The sequence below is a fragment of the Haliotis rubra genome, unplaced genomic scaffold, assembly GCF_003918875.1.
Source record: "Haliotis rubra isolate DU_JTF1 unplaced genomic scaffold, ASM391887v1 Scf87, whole genome shotgun sequence".
Lineage (NCBI taxonomy): Eukaryota > Metazoa > Mollusca > Gastropoda > Lepetellida > Haliotidae > Haliotis > Haliotis rubra.
Window position 1 is genome coordinate 417,949 of NW_025767601.1, and position 20,473 is coordinate 438,421.

General features: G+C 39.3%; 1 protein-coding gene across 1 annotated transcript in view; it reads left to right on the plus strand.

Annotated features, from left to right (window-relative positions):
• The window catches only part of LOC124263148 (tRNA wybutosine-synthesizing protein 5-like), a 29,700-nt gene extending 10,173 nt beyond the window's left edge, over positions 1-19,527 (plus strand). Inside the window, 6 exon segments of the mRNA XM_046697710.1 lie at positions 6,143-6,235; positions 6,439-6,615; positions 8,782-8,848; positions 9,857-9,934; positions 11,389-11,460; positions 19,209-19,527. Of these exon segments, the coding sequence (XP_046553666.1) occupies positions 6,143-6,235; positions 6,439-6,615; positions 8,782-8,848; positions 9,857-9,934; positions 11,389-11,460; positions 19,209-19,322 (601 nt within the window). The 3' untranslated portion in view covers positions 19,323-19,527.
• The last annotated feature ends 946 nt before the right edge of the window (positions 19,528-20,473 follow it).

A 20,473-nucleotide genomic window follows, 5' to 3' on the forward strand; every position in this document is an offset into this window, starting at 1 on the left:
TCTTGATATATTCAACTGCACACCACACACAACAGATTTTGTGTTTAACGTTTGATAAAAGAAAAAACTTTTCTTATTCCTATTTAGCTAATATGCAAAATTTGACTCTTTGTTTTACTTTGTGTTCGTACTTGCTAAAGTAATGTCTGACGCATTAAGTCAAGACGAAAAACTCCTGAGTTTCAGGTTTCTAAATGTTTCAATATTTACTAGTACTGTACCACCAAGATCATCACCCAGTCTGACATTCTAAACCTGACATGGTATTCCACAACCTTGTTTGTGGTTATGCATCTCGCATTCTGTACTTCAATAGAGTAATTGCTGAATGACATAATGTAACAAGTATACCAAGGCACTGTAAGCAGTTCTGCCTGGATGGTGCATGTCCTTGGGGTACAGGCTACATTGATGTGTTCTGTATGGCCGGCTACATGAGCATGGGGGTTATTCCTTTGTGTTGTAGAAAGGGGCAATTGGCGTTGTTACGCAATACTGTGGCCTGGGATTGGGTAATTATTGTTCAGGAGCAGGAGGTCAATGGGGCGTGTAGAGGCATTTCCTGTTCACTAATGTTCAAGTAATGTAGAAGGGTAATAGGTATGGTGTCAGATAATACCTGCTAGTGTTGGCTGTAATAGATCTCCTTTGTGACAGGAGAGAGTGTACTTCAGGCTTACCTTGGCAAATACAGATGATTAAATGTGAGGAGGATTATGGGGCGTGGTTGTACTTTTTCTTTGATGTTTTTCTGATAAATATCTGTTCATTTAATGTGACTGGAATGTTATTTTCATGCAAATTGGTTTGACTTTTAGAATTCAGGCTGCATAAATGTAGCTCAGCTTGCTCAAACTAGTTTCAATTATAAATAGATGGCGTGCATCTTCATTAGGGTGGCCACACAAACAATCTGCTCTCTCTGATATATGTCTGTTGTGTTTGTCAGCGTTGAGATTGCTACATCCTAACCTTAAGCGACAGTGGAGGATTTGACAAACTCTTGAACCTATATTTGGATCGAAATGAATGTCTTTAGCTCTATGACTTAAAGCAGATTTAAAATCATTGATGTCTGTAAGAGATTTAATATTTTGCGGTAAAGCATTCCATAAACTTACAGCGTCCGGTAGAAATGAATTATCATATAGAGCAGTACGGCAGGCAATAGTTTGCAAATGCGATGCGTTACGTGAGGATAGTTACTGACTTGAGAGGCGAAGGGAGGGGACGAGTTCGTTTAGATAGTGGGGTAATCTGTTATGATACATTTTGAAAAATGTGATTAGTTTAGCTATTCTTCTTTCGCGAAGAGAAACAGAGGATGTTTCAACGTAGATTTTATCGCAGTGACTGGTGCCGCGAACAGCTCCACATATCGCATTTAACGGCGCCTAAGTGCATGTTTTCCAAGATTGTTGCTTGAGTTTTGGTACAATTGTCATAAATATGGCTACAGTAGTCAAAGATCGAAGTATAAACGGCGATATACATACTGATTCAGCGTGTTTCTCGTTAGTCGATATTTAAGGCTTCTTAAGCAATTTATCATGGGGCTGACTCTCTTAACGATATCGTTTATATGTATATCCATGTACAATCGTTTTGAAGAGTTATACCTAAATGTTTATGGCTCCGAAGTTTCTTCAATTCGAACGTCGTTGAAAAACAAGCTTGGATGAGGATTTGAATTTGGTTTCCTACTGAATAAGACTGTTTTAGTTTTAGATGGGTTGAAATCGATTTTCCAGGTTTTTGCCCAGTTTGCTATTTTTAGTAGATCATTATTCAGACTAAACGCTGCTACGTAAGGGTCATCTATTATTACATAGATAGAAGTATCATCTGCAAATAATCGTATATTATTGTCAATGCCTTCAACAATATCATTTATGTAGACCAAAAACAGAAGTGGTCCTAGAACAGAACCCTGCGGGGACTTCAGCTTTTACCGGTTTAATATTAGAACTATAACCATTTATGACTACATGCTGGGATCGATATTCTAAATAACTTTTAAACCATTGTAATAGTGAACCATCGATTCCACATGATTTTAGCTTATGCACGAGACACCTTTGTGCCATACTTTCGATCAAAAGCTTTGCTGATATCGCCAAAATACTGCACGTATTTCGTTACCTTAGGTCCATTGCCTTGGCTATGAAATTATACAAATATGTCAACTGATTCACGCAAGAGTCCCTGGGATGAAACCTGACTGTAAATTGGATAAGATGTTATTGCCTCTGAGATAGTTGAAAACATGTTTGAATATACATCGCTCAAATATTTTAGATACACAACAAGTTAAGGCTACTGGTCTGTAATTTGTACAATCATTTACACTTCCCTTTTGTGAATCGGTATAACGCTTTTGCTTCTTTCAAACTGCCGGAATACGCTGCGTTGTTGAAGTGATAGATTAAAAGTCCCGTTAAAGGGGTGAAATACTGACAGCATTAATTTAAGAATTCTATTTCCAATGCCGTCAGGGGCGGTTGCTTTCACAGTATTAACACTCATTAAGATATCATATACTTCACTGTTAATAAGATTAATTTCTGATAGACTATTGATTGTCTTTATATTGATATTGGGGGTGTTGAATCCAGATTTCTACTGCGCGATTGCCGAGTGAAATAATCATTTAGAGAATCAGTTATATCTTGTAAATCTTAAACTACGACATCATTGAAAATCAACGGGGAAAATTATAGTTGTTTTATTTCTCTTCACATAATTATTGACTAATTTCCACCAACATTTGTCCGTAGTGGATCGATTTATCGTTTCATCTAGTTTATTTGCATGCAGCTCTTTTCACTTTTCGGATAGCGAGATTACTCTATTTCTACTTTGTCTGAATTGAGCCCAACGGGTAACAGAATTTTTCCTCTTAGCGAGCTGATGATGTCTATTGGCGCTGCATTATTAGCGATCTAGTTTCGTTATTCATCCAAAGTGGATCAGATGGTCGAATAGTAACAATTTTATTTGGGATATTCTTGTCACAAGTATTCCTTATTATAGTCGTTAATTTATTTGCTATGTCATCCACATGGTTGTTTAAGAATAAGTCATTAGTGTCAAGATTATTGATATCAGAAATCATACCATTAACGTCCATATGTTGATAATCATATATTTTACGTTTAAATGTATCACACCTGGGTCTAACAGATTTGATATCAACATATATCGGACACTGCAAATAGGGTCTAACACCCCGCGATCCTGCACATTTTGCATAGAGGATATAAATATGAGATCAAACACTGATGTTAGACCACATGGCTGTAGCAGAAGTCATTGAAAATTCCAATTTAGAGGAAGAGTCATGAATTCAGAATTAAACCTTTTTTTGAAGTTCTGTTAATATATATAACTAGTAACTGTTAATAAAATTTTGTTCTGGCTCTATAGAGATCACTTGTGTGTCATTAACAATAGGAGCAAGTAAAAAAGAGGTTTAAATGCTAAGTTATATATTGTTGTATTGAATGCAATCTCAGTATACAATGTTAAAATGCATCTCAATTGAACAACGTAACAATTTTTTAACAAATAAAACTTCTAGACAAATTTACATTTTTGTCCCCCAGATTTTCCTGCCCCAGGTTGTAAGACAAAGTTATGTAGTATATAAAATTTGGCCCCAGGTTTTAAGACAAAGTTATGTAGAAATGGATGTCCTGAAACAATATTTGTCCAATAAAATATTCACTCTGTACTGAAAATGTCAGTCTCCTTGCTCCGCCAGAAATGGCCACCTGACCCATCATACCCTTGAAAAGACATACCACTGGAAGACAAACTTAGTACAGGCAGCTTGGGGATTGCCCAGCTCGTTCAAACACATCCAAGTCCATCAGGTACAGTGGATGTATACTAATCCATTTAAAGGTCACATGCAACGAAAACACAACTTTGCAGATTCTGATACCTTTCGCATGGACTTACCGAAACAAAGCGTCAAAATGCAAATTCAACTTATAAAGTTGAAAAATAATAACGCGATGATGAAAACCGCTACAAATCGGAGTTCAAACGTTTTCACTAATTTTCCCCAGACTTTTCTGGGGAATAATGGTTTCAACAGCTGGCTGGCGCCATAGCACGCATGCGAGTGAAATAGGTTCGCGCAACTTGGAAGCCGGCTGTCTGGTGAATACCGGGTGAAGGCTTTGGTGTGAGCTATTTTCATAATGTTTTGTTGATATCTCACAGGGCGAAGCTTTTGTATGTTATGACAGTAAATAAACTGTTTATATAATTTCATTTGTCTATTTCACCACACGCTCTTCTTACCGAAGTCACTTTCTCAGTTCGATACTTAAAAGCAATGTCATTATTTAGAGTTGACAGAATTTCTAACTGTGATATAGATATGTCGCTGTCACAGACAAAACTCAATGTCTTGTTTTATTGACACCTGTGTGTCTGCCTGCCTGTCTGCTAATGACAATATTCAATACACAACTGCGCATCACTGACCACATGCAATTTGAACTTAACACCAATCAGGCTATACACCATAAACAAAACGCATTGATTTATGGCCCGAAGTTCGGTCTCTGTCACATTATGTAATTACACAGACAGGCAGGTGTGATACTTGAACACATGACATGTTATGATGTCTGTTGATTGCAAAATGTTATACACAAAAATGAGCATGTATTTACAAAACCCAACTTTCTATATATACACACACAATGAGCCATGAAGGCGTGCATCTGCTAATGAACCAGCCGTTACACTTGAGTGCACACCCACCCGCTCTGACTGGGTTCGTATCCCGCTGCTTCGCTTCGAGGGAGGTAAACCCAAGTACAAAATATTGCACTTTTGATTTGCGACATTATATGCTTATAATTTTGTTTATTTGTTTTTCATAATCAGCAATGCATATTATATGTCATGAAGAAGTGATAATTGTGTTTTAATTATGTTTGATTTTTGGTTGCATGTGACCTTTAAGTGTGGTGTATAACTAAACTCACTCACTCTGAATATAGTTACATAGGTAAAAAGGTAAGAAATGGCATTGAATGATATTTTCATATGTCAAGTCTTTTACTTGATCCGATACCTCTCTGCATGGAGGACGGGCATTGTGTCCAGCATATACATGTCCTGGAAGATATATAGGTTATCAGCTGAGGTGTGTTTGGGATGGTTAATATCCTGCATTAGGAATAAACATTGTATTTAGTGAGCCTTGGCAAGCTGAATACATAGTGTTTATTCATGATGCAGATATAACCATCAAAACACACGACAGTGTGATCTTCATTTTATCATACAATGTCATTCTTACTTTATAATTTAAAAAATCGTTTTCATTTGCCACAAATCATGAAACTAAACTCCGTGGAATGTGTCCACATATCTATGGCGTCACAAATATGCGTGCAGTAATAATGACGTCACAAGCTCGATGACGCAATTTTCTACTGATCACTCATTTGACTGCGTTACATCATCTAGTTCCTGTCAGTTGTTATGTTAAAGCACGTATTGTTGTCAACAAATCTTAGAAACTACGTTTGAAAATAACAACAAACTTCAGCGTGGAACTCAGAAACCTTGAGTTAACCTTTTGAACAACAAATACACTTTAATGTTCTCGTGGCATTGTGCATCTGGGTTCCTAGTGCCGTTCTCTCGCTAACACTGACAGGCGGTTGATGTTGGTATCTTTGTAAACCTATGAATTTCTATCTTCACTTTGTAATCTACTCCATCTATCATAACCAGACATGAATTTTCTGGGATCAAAGCACTGACAGTCCCGTAACCACGGCTGTCAATCCCGGACACGACCGCCGACCATTGATGCCATGTTTGTTTACACTGTGAAAGTAGTCCCTAAAATTTGCATATGACCTCTCTAATTTGCATCGATATCCGTATATGACCCCGACGGATACCGAAAATATCCGTTGGCTTTATCCTGCCGAGAACACTATCCATTGTATGATAAATATTGATACACTGACAACTGAGGATGCCATGATAATATTTGCTGCATGTGTATATTTTATGATGTACACTTGATTTGGTGTCTGGGAAATGAACATAAAACATTACTAGATCAGATGTATGAATTAACTGATGTTGTGTTGATGTGCTTCAGGGTTGATTACACCAAGTTTCCCGGCATGGCTGAGGTGGAGTTCTTCCATGTGAACATGGTGGCTGGTGACTGTCTCTTTATCCCGTACAGATGGTAGGTACCCTTCCACTATGTAACCTACAGATGGTAGGTACCATTCCACTATGTAACTACAGATAGCAGGGACTGTCCCGCTATTTAACCTTCAGATTTTGGTATGATGTGGTCGGTAACTGAATCACCAACCTTCTGCTGTCTGGGCAGACTTTCTATCCACAAAACAACTAATGCAGTTGACTCCCATCTGTTGTTGGCAGGTTTCATCAGGTACGGTCATTCGGCAGCAACCTAGCTGTCAATATCTGGTGGGACCACTACAGTGCCAGGAGTACCGACCTGGACACCTGCGGAACCTCCTGTGACCACAGCATCAAGCTTAACAGCGTCAAGCAGCATGGAATGGACTCCACCATGTCCAACATTGGCTCCATCAAGTAAGTACCTGACTTGGGTCCAGACATTTGGTATGTCCAGCTCCCTGGAAAGTTTGGTGTTTATTTCTGTTTACACAGGCTCAGTGTATGAAGCCCAATTCTGGTGTTCTCAGCCGTGATATTTCTGGAATATTACTGAAAGCGATGTAAAACTATATACTCACTAAATCTTTTTTGATACATACATAGTAACAATCGGCAACACATCTTTGTTTTGGAGGTGACTAGGGCTGGGACGATACACTATGTCACGATACGATAAGTATCGCGATATTTTACCTGCGATGCGATACGTATCACGATACATAACCTTGAAAGAATGACACAGTATTAAGAGTTAAAATTATTTATTTCAAGGTATTTGTGTATAACAATAACACTATTGTAATAAGCAAACAAGTAACTCTGTCATACTTGCGTATGTTTCTCTAAATAACTACTTTAACATGTTTAAGATAATACTGTTTTGAAAAAAAGTCATGTATCGTTTGGCATCGATACACCAGTCGACGATACGATAGCTGTATCAAACTTAAATGTATCGTGATGTATCGATGAATCGTCCCAGCTCTAGAGGTGACTCTCTTTAACTTTGCACAGAATTTCTTTGGCTCCAGATGTAATTTTATTTGTTGTATCATTCAAATCTGGGTGATAATGAATCCGTGGTAGGAAATGGGCTTGGCATCATAATAGAATATCAGAATATGGTGCCTGAGGTTGTGTAAATGAGCTCCACAAATGTTTCTCTTGTGTGTTCTTGACAAAACACAATTGTTCCCATATAGTCAGGTAATCATTGTATAAGACCCGTAGTGTGAGAATGTCAGCAACTAACTGATGACCTCTCCTGTCTTTAGGGACCTTTCATTATTTATGACGAGTGGGGGTGATGATGATTTTAATGTGTGTGTGTGTGTGTGTGTGTGTGTGTGTGTGTGTGTGTGTGTGTGTGTGTGTGTGTGTGTGTGTGTGTGTAAAGGTGAATGCAGGCGGTGTGTGTCACCCATTTTGTTCTTGGGAGGTAGGGGGTCATCAATTTTGTACCCATGTTCGGGGTTGGGGGTCATCAATTTTGTACATAAAATATTTTAAAATTATGCTTTGAAAATATGGGAAGGGGGAGGGGTCATTGATTTTGTACATGTCATGCGTGTGTGTGTGTGTGTGTGTGTGTCACTTTGTACATAAATTTTAGGGGGTCATTCACATTGTACATGCTTCTCCATAAAAATCATCATCATGCTCCTCACCCCACCCCCGCCACCACCATAAATTATGAACGGTCCCTTACTCCACACTTTTGACATAGGTTTTCCTGATTGCTGACAGATTCAGATTTACTGCATAGTATAGTAGAGGGTACATTATTTTGTCTTAGATTCACAATATATTTGAAATTAAATAGGAGATAATCCTATTGATTGTTTACATTTTGTGTTTACAGTTTTATCACTTTTAAAAAGGTTTTAAATGAAACATTTAGCAGCGGACCAACTATATCTCCTAATAGGATTATCTCTATTCTACCATGACATATGCACCATGAATAAAACGCGTTTTAAATATGCACTCATTACCCTTGCATAGTGTTGTTTACCTTTGTAAGGGTTAATGAGTGCAAAATATTCCTACGTGCAGTGAACCGGCTCTCAGAAGTGGTTATTGAAAATTTTTCACTTCTAATTTTTCTAGTAACAGCCAATCAAAAACGAACATACTTAAATGTCATGGTAGAATTTTCAATATATTATCGCATTATCAAAGAGGAAATGTTGATGATGCGTAGCCTAGAGACATGAAACCAGAAAGTGTTTCATGTACATTTTTTCTTCAAATCCATGAATTCTTGCCATTACATCATTGAATTTAAGTGTGGTGGGGTAGAGCTGTGGTTAAAGTATTCGCTTCTCACCCCATAAACCCAGGTCTGATTCTCCATATGAAGATGAAGCCCATTTCTGGTGTCTCCGCCATGATATTGCTGGAATATTGCAGCAGCAGAAAAACTAAACTTCGCACTCATTGAATATGAATATATATATTTGGCTATTTTGATACCCGAGATAAGCTGTTTTGAGAGCATTATGGAGCTGGAAAGTGAATTAAACTTCCCTTATGTTGTCATGGATACGCAATGAACTGTTCTGCTTGTGTATTTTGCAGAGACCATCTCATCAATACAGTAGCTGTTAGAAGCATAGATCTGGATGGTTTCAAGAACATATTTGCTGTTAGTATGAATACCTTACTCAGCATCATTGTATTAGTGTGAAGGATCATTTGAAATTTCAATCGTTATGTCTGAGGACTTTTTGATTAAAGAATTTGATACCAACCTTTGATCTACTGGAGATGACAGTTCATGAAGATTGCAACATCAGTACCACACTATTGAAGCCTTAACGACTACATTTTGAAATTTCAAATCAATGTTTGAGCATTATAGTATCAGAAAGGAAATATGCCATGATAGCTTCAGTATACTATAAGGGAGGGTGGGGATATAGGAATCAGCTTGTTGGTGCATCTCTAAAACTAATGTTGATTCTTTCACTACACCTTGCAAGCACATACCCGTGAAGGTCCCGGGTTAGGAATTGGTCTTCAGTAACCCATGTTTGTCGTAAGACCTATGTATTTCAACTAGCGGGATCTGTTTGCTGATTTATGGGATTCGATGCTCATGCTGTTGATCACTGGATTGTCTGGTCACATTTACAGGCCGCTGCCATATAGCTGGAATATTGCTGAGTCGCGGCGTAAAACTAAACTCACATATGCAAGCACAAAGACCTGTATCTCAAGTGTTTGCTGTTCACATGTGGTGTGTTGTGTCTGGATGATATGCCTGAAACTGACTGGTGTCCTTTATGGCACTTTACACATACAAAGACGAGTTTGTCAAATTGCGTCTTTTGGCTGTTCGAAGTATTTGGGAGGGATTTTTAGAATTGGATGTATTTGTGGTAGGCATAGAGAGTCCCTTGCTAAAGATGGCGGGACACCCGCTAAAACATGTGTTGGCCTTCTCAGTCTCTATTCCATGGTACTGAGTTCATAGCTAAGTAACTAACCTTATACTTGGACAGACAGATCAGATATCAATACTCTCATAAAGTTCCACGGATCACTCTTGTAGGACTTTCTGCAGAATTCAGATGTTTAGGATTTGTTGGTGGATTTGTTCTAATGATCTTGTGTGTTAAAACACATGAAAGAATGTTGTTTCTTCCTACAGGCAGAAATGATACAGACTATTCCTAATGAAGAGTCCAAGGCAAAAATTGAAAGCGTCTACAATGAACTAATGGACGAGGTAGGAATGATGGCACCTGGCCAATCTTTGCTCTAAATATGTCTTTTTCTAGGTGGTAAGTTTGACTGTTCTAAGGAAAGTCTTGTTTATCCTCCAACTTCTCTCAAGGAAATGAAAGTCCTTCTCACAAGTCTCATGATGTGATGTATATGAAATACAATTCACTCAAGGATTGACTGTGCATTTTTTTCAGTTAATTGAGTTTTAAATTGTATTAGTAAACAAAGTACACACTAAATCCTGAGAATTGAATTAAACAATGAATGATATCTGCAATAGTTTCACAAAAACAATTATATAAATCAAAGCAGACTGAAATTACGAGATTGATAAACATTTCAGCTGAAGGATTACATGCAGGCGTTACATGTATCAGGGGATTTTTTAAATTCTGCACATGGTATGACATGCCCACAAAGTCAGTAGCCTCAAAAGGAAGTTCACAGGAGCTGTCAATCACATAAACAGGCAAGAAGAACTATTATAGTTACACTGTAACAAGTACAAACAAATATGGCAGGAAGGAGACTGGTCTTTCAATGAGATGGTCAGTAACCGTAAAATTCAAGCATTGAATTTTTTTAGAACGGGTAGACACAGCTGAGAAAATGTGACTCAGGAATATAACCTGGACACATGTACATGGAGAAAAATTGAAAGGTGAATTGAAAGGTGGCTTAAGCGATCCTGAATATGTTTGACCATAGCTAAAATGTCCTGTTCACAAATGATACAAGTAAACAGAAAGGGAATTCCCTCGACTGTAGTTGAGAAAGATTCCCGTATTTGTGGGTGTGGCTTCATTTTTTACTTTTTTAGGGAAATAAATGCAATAACACTTCAAAATTTCAGCCAATCTGAAAGCAGGAATTCCAATGAGCACAATGAAAATTTTGAAATAAGTGTATAGTATTCAAAACACTCAAGATATTGAGAGGGCATCAGTGGCTCAGATGTCAAAAGAGGATTGTTTTCACTGTTCTGTGATGATGGGTTTGAGTCGCAGCTTTGCCTCATGTGTTTGTCACACACTCACGGTATTCCTCACAGTGGTAAATGTCCGGGACCTGCATCCCTTCGGAATAAGCTGACATTCTATTATTTGAATAGAATAACAATCAAAAGCTTGAGTCTTCTGGCATGATGCTGTCTCTTTGCATTATTTTCAATGTTCAGTGTTGGCATTGATATTTAGACCCCAGCATTGTGACTGTGTTCAAATATAGGAGTTATGGTTGACTTAGAACAAAGATTTCATTGTGGAACTTGTCCATGGACTATCAATAGCCTTGAATATTAAACCGAAAACCACCTCACCCTCCTGTCTGTTGGCAAAAGACACAGGCAGACATTTTGTTCCTAGCAGCAAACATAAACCCAACCTACTTGCTTCCTGCTCCCAGTGTTTGATGACCTGGAAGTGGTACCAACTCATGAATGACTGTATATTCCAGTTCTTCAGAACTTTGGACGTTGATGCCGATGGTTTAATCAACACTCAGGACCTGATAACAGTTCCAGAGCAGGTGGGTAACAAAATGGTATAAAAGAAGTTAACATTTAAACCATGCTAACAGTTAAGTCTATGTTGAAAAAGTCATGTCTCTTAAGACGCTCTTAAGATCAAATCTCCATTCCTTTCACACTGCATGTATGAGATTTTGTGAATGTTATGGAAAACAGTTGTAAGTCTGTAGATGTCATAAATTACTGGACAATGATAGCTTCCCTGGTGCAGAATGTTGCCTTCAGCTACTACAGTAATGAAGGGTTTTAGAATGTATGACCTTGTCCACAGTAACTAGAAATCAATCATCCTTTGCCCACAGTAACTAGATATCAATCATCCTTTGTCCACAGTAACCAGAAATCAGGCATGCTTTGCCCACAGTAACAATATATCAGGCATCCTTTGCCCACAGTAACCAGATATCAACCAGATATCATCCTTTACCCATGGTAACTAGATATCAATCATCCTTTGCCCATGGTAACCAGATACCAATCATCCTTTGCCCACAGTAACTAGATATCAACCAGATACCAATCATCCTTTGCCCATGGTAACCAGATACCAATCATCCTTTGCCCTCAGTAACTAGATATCAACCAGATATCAATCATCCTTTGCCCATGGTAACCAGATATCAAACATCCTTTGCCCATGGTAACCAGATATCAATCATCCTTTGCCCACAATACCCAGATATCAATCATCCTTGACCACAATACCCAGATATCAATCATCCTTTGCCCATGGTAACCAGATACCAATAATCCTTTCCCATGGTAACCAGATAGCAATCATCCTTTGCCCATGGTAACCAGATATCAATCATCCTTGCCCACAATACCCAGATATCAATCATCCTTTGCCAACGGTAACCAGATATCAATCATCCTTGCCCACAATACCCAGATATCAATCATCCTTTGCCCATGGTAACCAGATATCAATCATCCTTTGCCCATGGTAACCAGATACCAATCATCCTTTGCCCATGGTAACCAGATACCAATCATCCTTTGCCCACAGTAACTAGATATCAACCAGATATCAATCATCCTTTGCCCATGGTAACCAGATATCAAACATCCTTTGCCCATGGTAACCAGATATCAATCATCCTTTGCCCACAATACCCAGATATCAATCATCCTTTGCCCATGGTAACCAGATATCAATCATCCTTGCCCACAATACCCAGATACGAATCATCCTTTGCCAATGGTAACCAGATATGAATCATCTTTGCCCATGGTAACCAGATACCAATCATCCTTTGCCCATGGTAACCAGATATCAATCATCCTTGCCCACAATACCCAGATATCAATCATCCTTTGCCCATGGTAACCAGATACCAATCATCCTTTGCCAGTGGTAACAAGATATCAATCATCCTTTGCCCATCGTAACCATTTATCAAGCATTCTCTGCCCATGGTAACCAGATATCAATCATCCTTTGCCCATGGTAACCAGATATCAATCATCCTTGCCCACAATACCCAGATATCAATCATCCTTTGCCCATGGTAACCAGATATCAATCATCCTCTGCCGATGCAAACCAGATATCAATCATCCTTTGCCCATGGTAACCAGATATCAATCATCCTTTGCCCATGATAACCAGATATCAATCATCCGTTGCCCACAGTTACTTGATATCAATCATCCTTTGCCCACGGTAACTAGATATCAATCATCCTTTGCCCACAGTAACTTGATATCAATCATCTTTTGCCAATGCTAACCAGATATCAATCATCCTTTGCCCACAGTAACTAGATATCAAGAATCCTTTGCCCATGGTAACCAGATATCAAGCATCCTTTGCCCACGGTGACCAGATATCAATCATCCTTTGCCCATTGTAACTAGATATCAATCATCCTTTGCCCACAGTAACTAGATGTCAATCATCCTTTGCCCACAGTAACTTGATACAAAGCATCCCTTGCCCACAATACCCAGATATCAAGCATCCTTGCCCACAATACCCAGATATCAAGCATCCTTGCCCACAGTAACCAGATATCAAGCATCCCTGCCCAGTAACTAGATATCAAGCATCCTTTGCCCACTGTACCCAGATATCAAGCATCCCTGTCCATACTACTCTGATATCAAGCATTCTTGACGATACTACCCAGATATCAAGCATCCTTGTCCATACTACCCAGATATCAAGCATCCTTGACACAATACCAAGATATCAAGCATCCTTGTCCATACTACCCAGATATCAAGCATCCTTGACACAGTACCCAGGTATCAAGCATCCTTGACACAATACCCAGATATCAAGCATCCTTGTCCATACTACTCAGATATCTAGCATCCTTGTCCATACTACCCAGATATCAAGCATGCTTGTCCATACTACTCAGATATCAAGCATCCTTGTCCATACTACTCAGATATGAAGCATCCTTGTCCATACTACTCAGATATCAAGCATCCTTGTCCATACTACCCAGATATCAAGCACCCTTGACATACTACCCAGATATCAAGCATCATTGCCCACAGTACCCAGATATCAAGCATCCTTGACACAGTACCCTGATATCAAAGATCCTTGATATAGTACCTAGATATCAAGCATCCTTGACACAGTACCAAGATATCAAGCATCCTTGTCCATACTACCCAGATATCAAGCATCATTGACACAATACCAAGATATCAAGCATCCTTGTCCATACTACCCAGATATCAAGCATCCTTGACACAGTACCCAGGTATCAAGCATCCTTGACACAATACCCAGATATCAAGCATCCTTGTCCATACTACTCAGATATCAAGCATCCTTGTCCATACTACCCAGATATGAAGCATGCTTGTCCATACTACTCAGATATCAAGCATCCTTGTCCATACTACTCAGATATCAAGCATCCTTGTCCATACTACTCAGTTATCAAGCATCCTTGTCCATACTACCCAGATATCAAGCACCCTTGACATACTACCCAGATACCAAGCATCCTTGCCCACAGTACCCAGATATCAAGCATCCTTGACACAGTACCCTGATATCAAAGATCCTTGATATAGTACCTAGATATCCAGCATCCTTGACACAGTACCAAGATATCAAGCATCCTTGTCCATACTACCCAGATATCAAGCATCTTTGACTCAGTGCCCAGGTATCAAGCATCCTTGTCCATACTACTCAGATATCAAGCATCCTTGTCCATACTACTCAGATATCAAGCATCCTTGTCCATACTACTCAGATATCAAGCACCCTTGACACAATACCCAGATATCAAGCATCCTTGTCCATACTACCCAGATATCAAGCATCCTTGTCCATACTACCCAGATATCAAGCATCCTTGACACAGTGCCAAGGTATCAAGCATCTTTGACACAATACCCAGATATTAAGCATCCTTGTCCATACTACTCAGATATCAAGCATCCTTGTCCATACTACTCAGATATGAAGCATCCTTGTCCATACTACTCAGATATCAAGCATCCTTGTCCATACTACTCAGATATCAAGCATCCTTGTCCATACTACTCAGATATCAAGCATCCTTGTCCATACTACTCAGATATGAAGCATCCTTGTCCATACTACTCAGATATCAAGCATCCTTGTCCATACTACTCAGATATGAAGCATCCTTGTCCATACTACTCAGATATCAAGCATCCTTGTCCATACTACTCAGATATCAAGCATCCTTGTCCATACTACTCAGATATCAAGCATCCTTGTCCATACTACTCAGATATCAAGCATCCTTGTCCATACTACTCAGATATCAAGCATCCTTGTCCATACTACTCAGATATCAAGCATCCTTGTCCATACTACTCAGTTATCAAGCATCCTTGTCCATACTACCCAGATATCAAGCACCCTTGACATACTACCCAGATACCAAGCATCCTTGCCCACAGTACCCAGATATCAAGCATCCTTGACACAGTACCCTGATATCAAAGATCCTTGATATAGTACCTAGATATCCAGCATCCTTGACACAGTACCAAGATATCAAGCATCCTTGTCCATACTACCCAGATATCAAGCATCATTGACACAATACCAAGATATCAAGCATCCTTGTCCATACTACCCAGATATCAAGCATCCTTGACACAGTACCCAGGTATCAAGCATCCTTGACACAATACCCAGATATCAAGCATCCTTGTCCATACTACTCAGATATCAAGCATCCTTGTCCATACTACCCAGATATGAAGCATGCTTGTCCATACTACTCAGATATCAAGCATCCTTGTCCATACTACTCAGATATCAAGCATCCTTGTCCATACTACTCAGTTATCAAGCATCCTTGTCCATACTACCCAGATATCAAGCACCCTTGACATACTACCCAGATACCAAGCATCCTTGCCCACAGTACCCAGGATATCAAGCATCCTTGACACAGTACCCTGATATCAAAGATCCTTGATATAGTACCTAGATATCCAGCATCCTTTGACACAGTACCAAGATATCAAGCATCCTTGTCCATACTACCCAGATATCAAGCATCTTTGACTCAGTGCCCAGGTATCAAGTATCCTTGTCCATACTACTCAGATATCAAGCATCCTTGTCCATACTACTCAGATATCAAGCATCCTTGTCCATACTACTCAGATATCAAGCACCCTTGACACAATACCCAGATATCAAGCATCCTTGTCCATACTACCCAGATATCAAGCATCCTTGTCCATACTACCCAGATATCAAGCATCCTTGACACAGTGCCAAGGTATCAAGCATCTTTGACACAATACCCAGATATTAAGCATCCTTGTCCATACTACTCAGATATCAAGCATCCTTGTCCATACTACTCAGATATGAAGCATCCTTGTCCATACTACTCAGATATCAAGCATCCTTGTCCATACTACTCAGATATGAAGCATCCTTGTCCATACTACTCAGATATCAAGCATCCTTGTCCATACTACTCAGATATGAAGCATCCTTGTCCATACTACTCAGATATCAAGCATCCTTGTCCATACTACTCAGATATGAAGCATCCTTGTCCATACTACTCAGATATCAAGCATCCTTGTCCATACTACTCAGATATCAAGCATCCTTGTCCATACTACTCAGATATCAAGCATCCTTGTCCATACTACTCAGATATCAAGCATCCTTGTCCATACTACTCAGATATCAAGCATCCTTGTCCATACTACTCAGATATCAAGCATCCTTGTCCATACTACTCAGTTATCAAGCATCCTTGTCCATACTACCCAGATATCAAGCACCCTTGACATACTACCCAGATACCAAGCATCCTTGCCCACAGTACCCAGATATCAAGCATCCTTGACACAGTACCCTGATATCAAAGATCCTTGATATAGTACCTAGATATCCAGCATCCTTGACACAGTACCAAGATATCAAGCATCCTTGTCCATACTACCCAGATATCAAGCATCTTTGACTCAGTGCCCAGGTATCAAGCATCCTTGTCCATACTACTCAGATATCAAGCATCCTTGTCCATACTACTCAGATATCAAGCATCCTTGTCCATACTACTCAGATATCAAGCACCCTTGACACAATACCCAGATATCAAGCATCCTTGTCCATACTACCCAGATATCAAGCATCCTTGTCCATACTACCCAGATATCAAGCATCCTTGACACAGTGCCAAGGTATCAAGCATCTTTGACACAATACCCAGATATTAAGCATCCTTGTCCATACTACTCAGATATCAAGCATCCTTGTCCATACTACTCAGATATGAAGCATCCTTGTCCATACTACTCAGATATCAAGCATCCTTGTCCATACTACTCAGATATGAAGCATCCTTGTCCATACTACTCAGATATCAAGCATCCTTGTCCATACTACTCAGATATGAAGCATCCTTGTCCATACTACTCAGATATCAAGCATCCTTTGTCCATACTACTCAGATATGAAGCATCCTTGTCCATACTACTCAGATATCAAGCATCCTTGTCCATACTACTCAGATATCAAGCATCCTTGTCCATACTACTCAGATATCAAGCATCCTTGTCCATACTACTCAGATATCAAGCATCCTTGTCCATACTACTCAGATATCAAGCATCCTTGTCCATACTACTCAGATATCAAGCATCCTTGTCCATACTACTCAGATATCAAGCATCCTTGTCCATACTACTCAGATACCAAGCACCCTTGACACAATACCCAGATATCAAGCATCCTTGTCCATACTACTCAGATATCAAGCATCCTTGTCCATACTACTCAGATATCAAGCATCCTTGTCCATACTACTCAGATATCAAGCATCCTTGTCCATACTACTCAGATATCAAGCATCCTTGTCCATACTACCCAGATATCAAGCATCCTTGACACAGTGCCCAGGTATCAAGCATCTTTGACACAATACCCAGATATCAAGCATCCTTGTCCATACTACTCAGATATCAAGCACCCTTGACACAATACCCAGATATCAAGCATCCTTGTCCATACTACTCAGATATCAAGCATCCTTGTCCATACTACTCAGATATGAAGCATCCTTGTCCATACTACTCAGATATCAAGCATCCTTGTCCATACTACTCAGACATGAAGCATCCTTGTCCATACTACCCAGATATCAAGCATCCTTGTCCATACTACTCAGATATCAAGCATCCTTGTCCATACTACTCAGATATGAAGCATCCTTGTCCATACTACTCAGATATCAAGCATCCTTGTCCATACTACCCAGATATCAAGCATCCTTGACATACTACCCAGATATCAAGCATCCTTGACACAGTACCCACAATACCCAGATATCAAGCATCCTTGTCCATACTACCCAGATATCAAGCATCCTTGACATACTACCCAGATATCAAGCATCCTTGACATCAAGCATCCTTGTCCATACTACCCAGATATCCAGCAACTTTGCCCACAGTACCCAGATATCAAGCATCCTTGACACAGTACCCGATATCAAGCATCCTTGACATAGTACCTAGATATCCAGCATCCTTGACACAGTACCTAGATGTCAAGCATCCTTGACATAGTACCTAGATGTCAAGCATCCTTGACACAGTACCCAGATTTCAAGCACCCTTGCCTATAGTATCCAGATACCAAGCATCCTTGACACAGTACTCAGATATCAAGCATCAGTGCTCATGATGTCGAACCCTAGGTTGCTAGGACTAGGAGAAAAGTCCTTATCACCATGATATATTTATGATCTATCAATATTACTATCATAAACATCATTCAATCAGTTATGTGACTGGCTGCCCTTTTCTTAACTGAATGTCAACTCTTGACTGATTTTTGTGAACATTGTAATGACATGTTAGTGTGAGTGTGTTGCTAGCTGTGTTTGAGTGTGAGCAGACATCGATACGTGTAACTGGGTCACGATTTAATGAATGTCCAATGGCTATATAACACCCATAATGAGAATCAAATTAGATCAGTCAGAGTCGTGTGGTGGGCCAAATCTCGTTTTTATGTGAATTTGATGAAATTAATGTTCTTCGACATTTTGTATATAGACATCTGTCTCTTTGTGTCACACAAATTTGATCAGGCCATTCAAAAGACCGGTGAAGATGTCGGATAGTTTAAGGGGCACTTAACTCTGGCAATGTTACAACTAGAAAATATACACCATGCTGACATGATGTGATGTAACAGCAATGTAAAACTCTCAGACTGACACTGTCCCTAGTGTGTCCTGAGACTGTGTCTGTGTTTCAGGCTTGGTGGGATGCTCAGACGTACATAGCAGAAGTGCAGCAACTGTTTGGCAGAGAGGACGGGGAGGATGAGGACTTGGTCACCGACCCAGAGGACTTCCATGATGAGCTGTGAATCCTGTACACCCGAAGTCCTCAATAGTCATCTACACCTGGATACATACACAATGGACCATGTCCAACATTCAGTCACACTAGACTGGAGTGTCTGTATGAAATAATTCAGTGACCTAAAAAAATGTCTTTTTAGGTATTTACTGTTGAAAATATTTGATCCCAGTATGACAACTATGAAACTTAATATACCATCCTAATGTGAAGTAGTGTTGGAGGGTTTATGAGCAAATCTTAGAGAATTATGGGAAAGGGTTTTAAACACTATGCATTATGGACATTAAAATGATGAATAAATTATTATAGTAATGTGATCTCATAATGACAGAATGCCTTTCTATTGGGAGAATGATCGAGTTTGTCGAGTGTGTCTTTCAAACCCACATACCTGTCTTACTCGTCTGTGTATTTTTCAATTCCAATTAGATGCTTTACGCGGCTGCTGCCTAATCTATTAATGTTGCATATTGATTGAAGCTCTCATAAAATGCTTTATGCTTCCTTTGGCTGTATTAGACTGGTATGAGAGGCTGTACTGTCAGTTGATCAAACATCTGCTGATGAAGGTCTTATTATCTTAAATGGCCATGGTGTTTAATAACCACAACTTTGTTTATGATACCGGTACTGCTTACATGGAATACACCTGTATCAGGCTGACAGTTCTGTGAAGCAAACTATGTAGACAGAATGTTCGCCATGCCAAAGTAAGTGTGTGGTTTAATCAGGCAAGTGAGCGTGTTTCCTTGGTTTCCTGGTTGGAACATATATTGGATGATGTCTTAAACTTTATTGTGATGACTAGTTTGGAGTTATGATAGTAAATTGTACAAATTTTCAGTTGTTTTGCTGTTTAAGTTATTTCATCTGGTAGATGAAGATGGGTGGAATGTTACCCAAAGTGAAGAGAAAATGACGGTATGTTTATTGTATGTTATGTGGAAAAGGACATGTACCTGAGACGTGTCATATGGCATTCCAGTCTGTATTCATGGAAAGTGTATGAAAGTCTCCTACATATATATTTTTCACAATTCAAGTTTTCCCTGTCCAATTTGAGTAGGATGGACTTCCAAGCTTGTGGAAACAGTATTCACACGGGTGACAAGAAACTGAATACAGTCTGTCATGGTGGCTTCTGTAAACATTAGT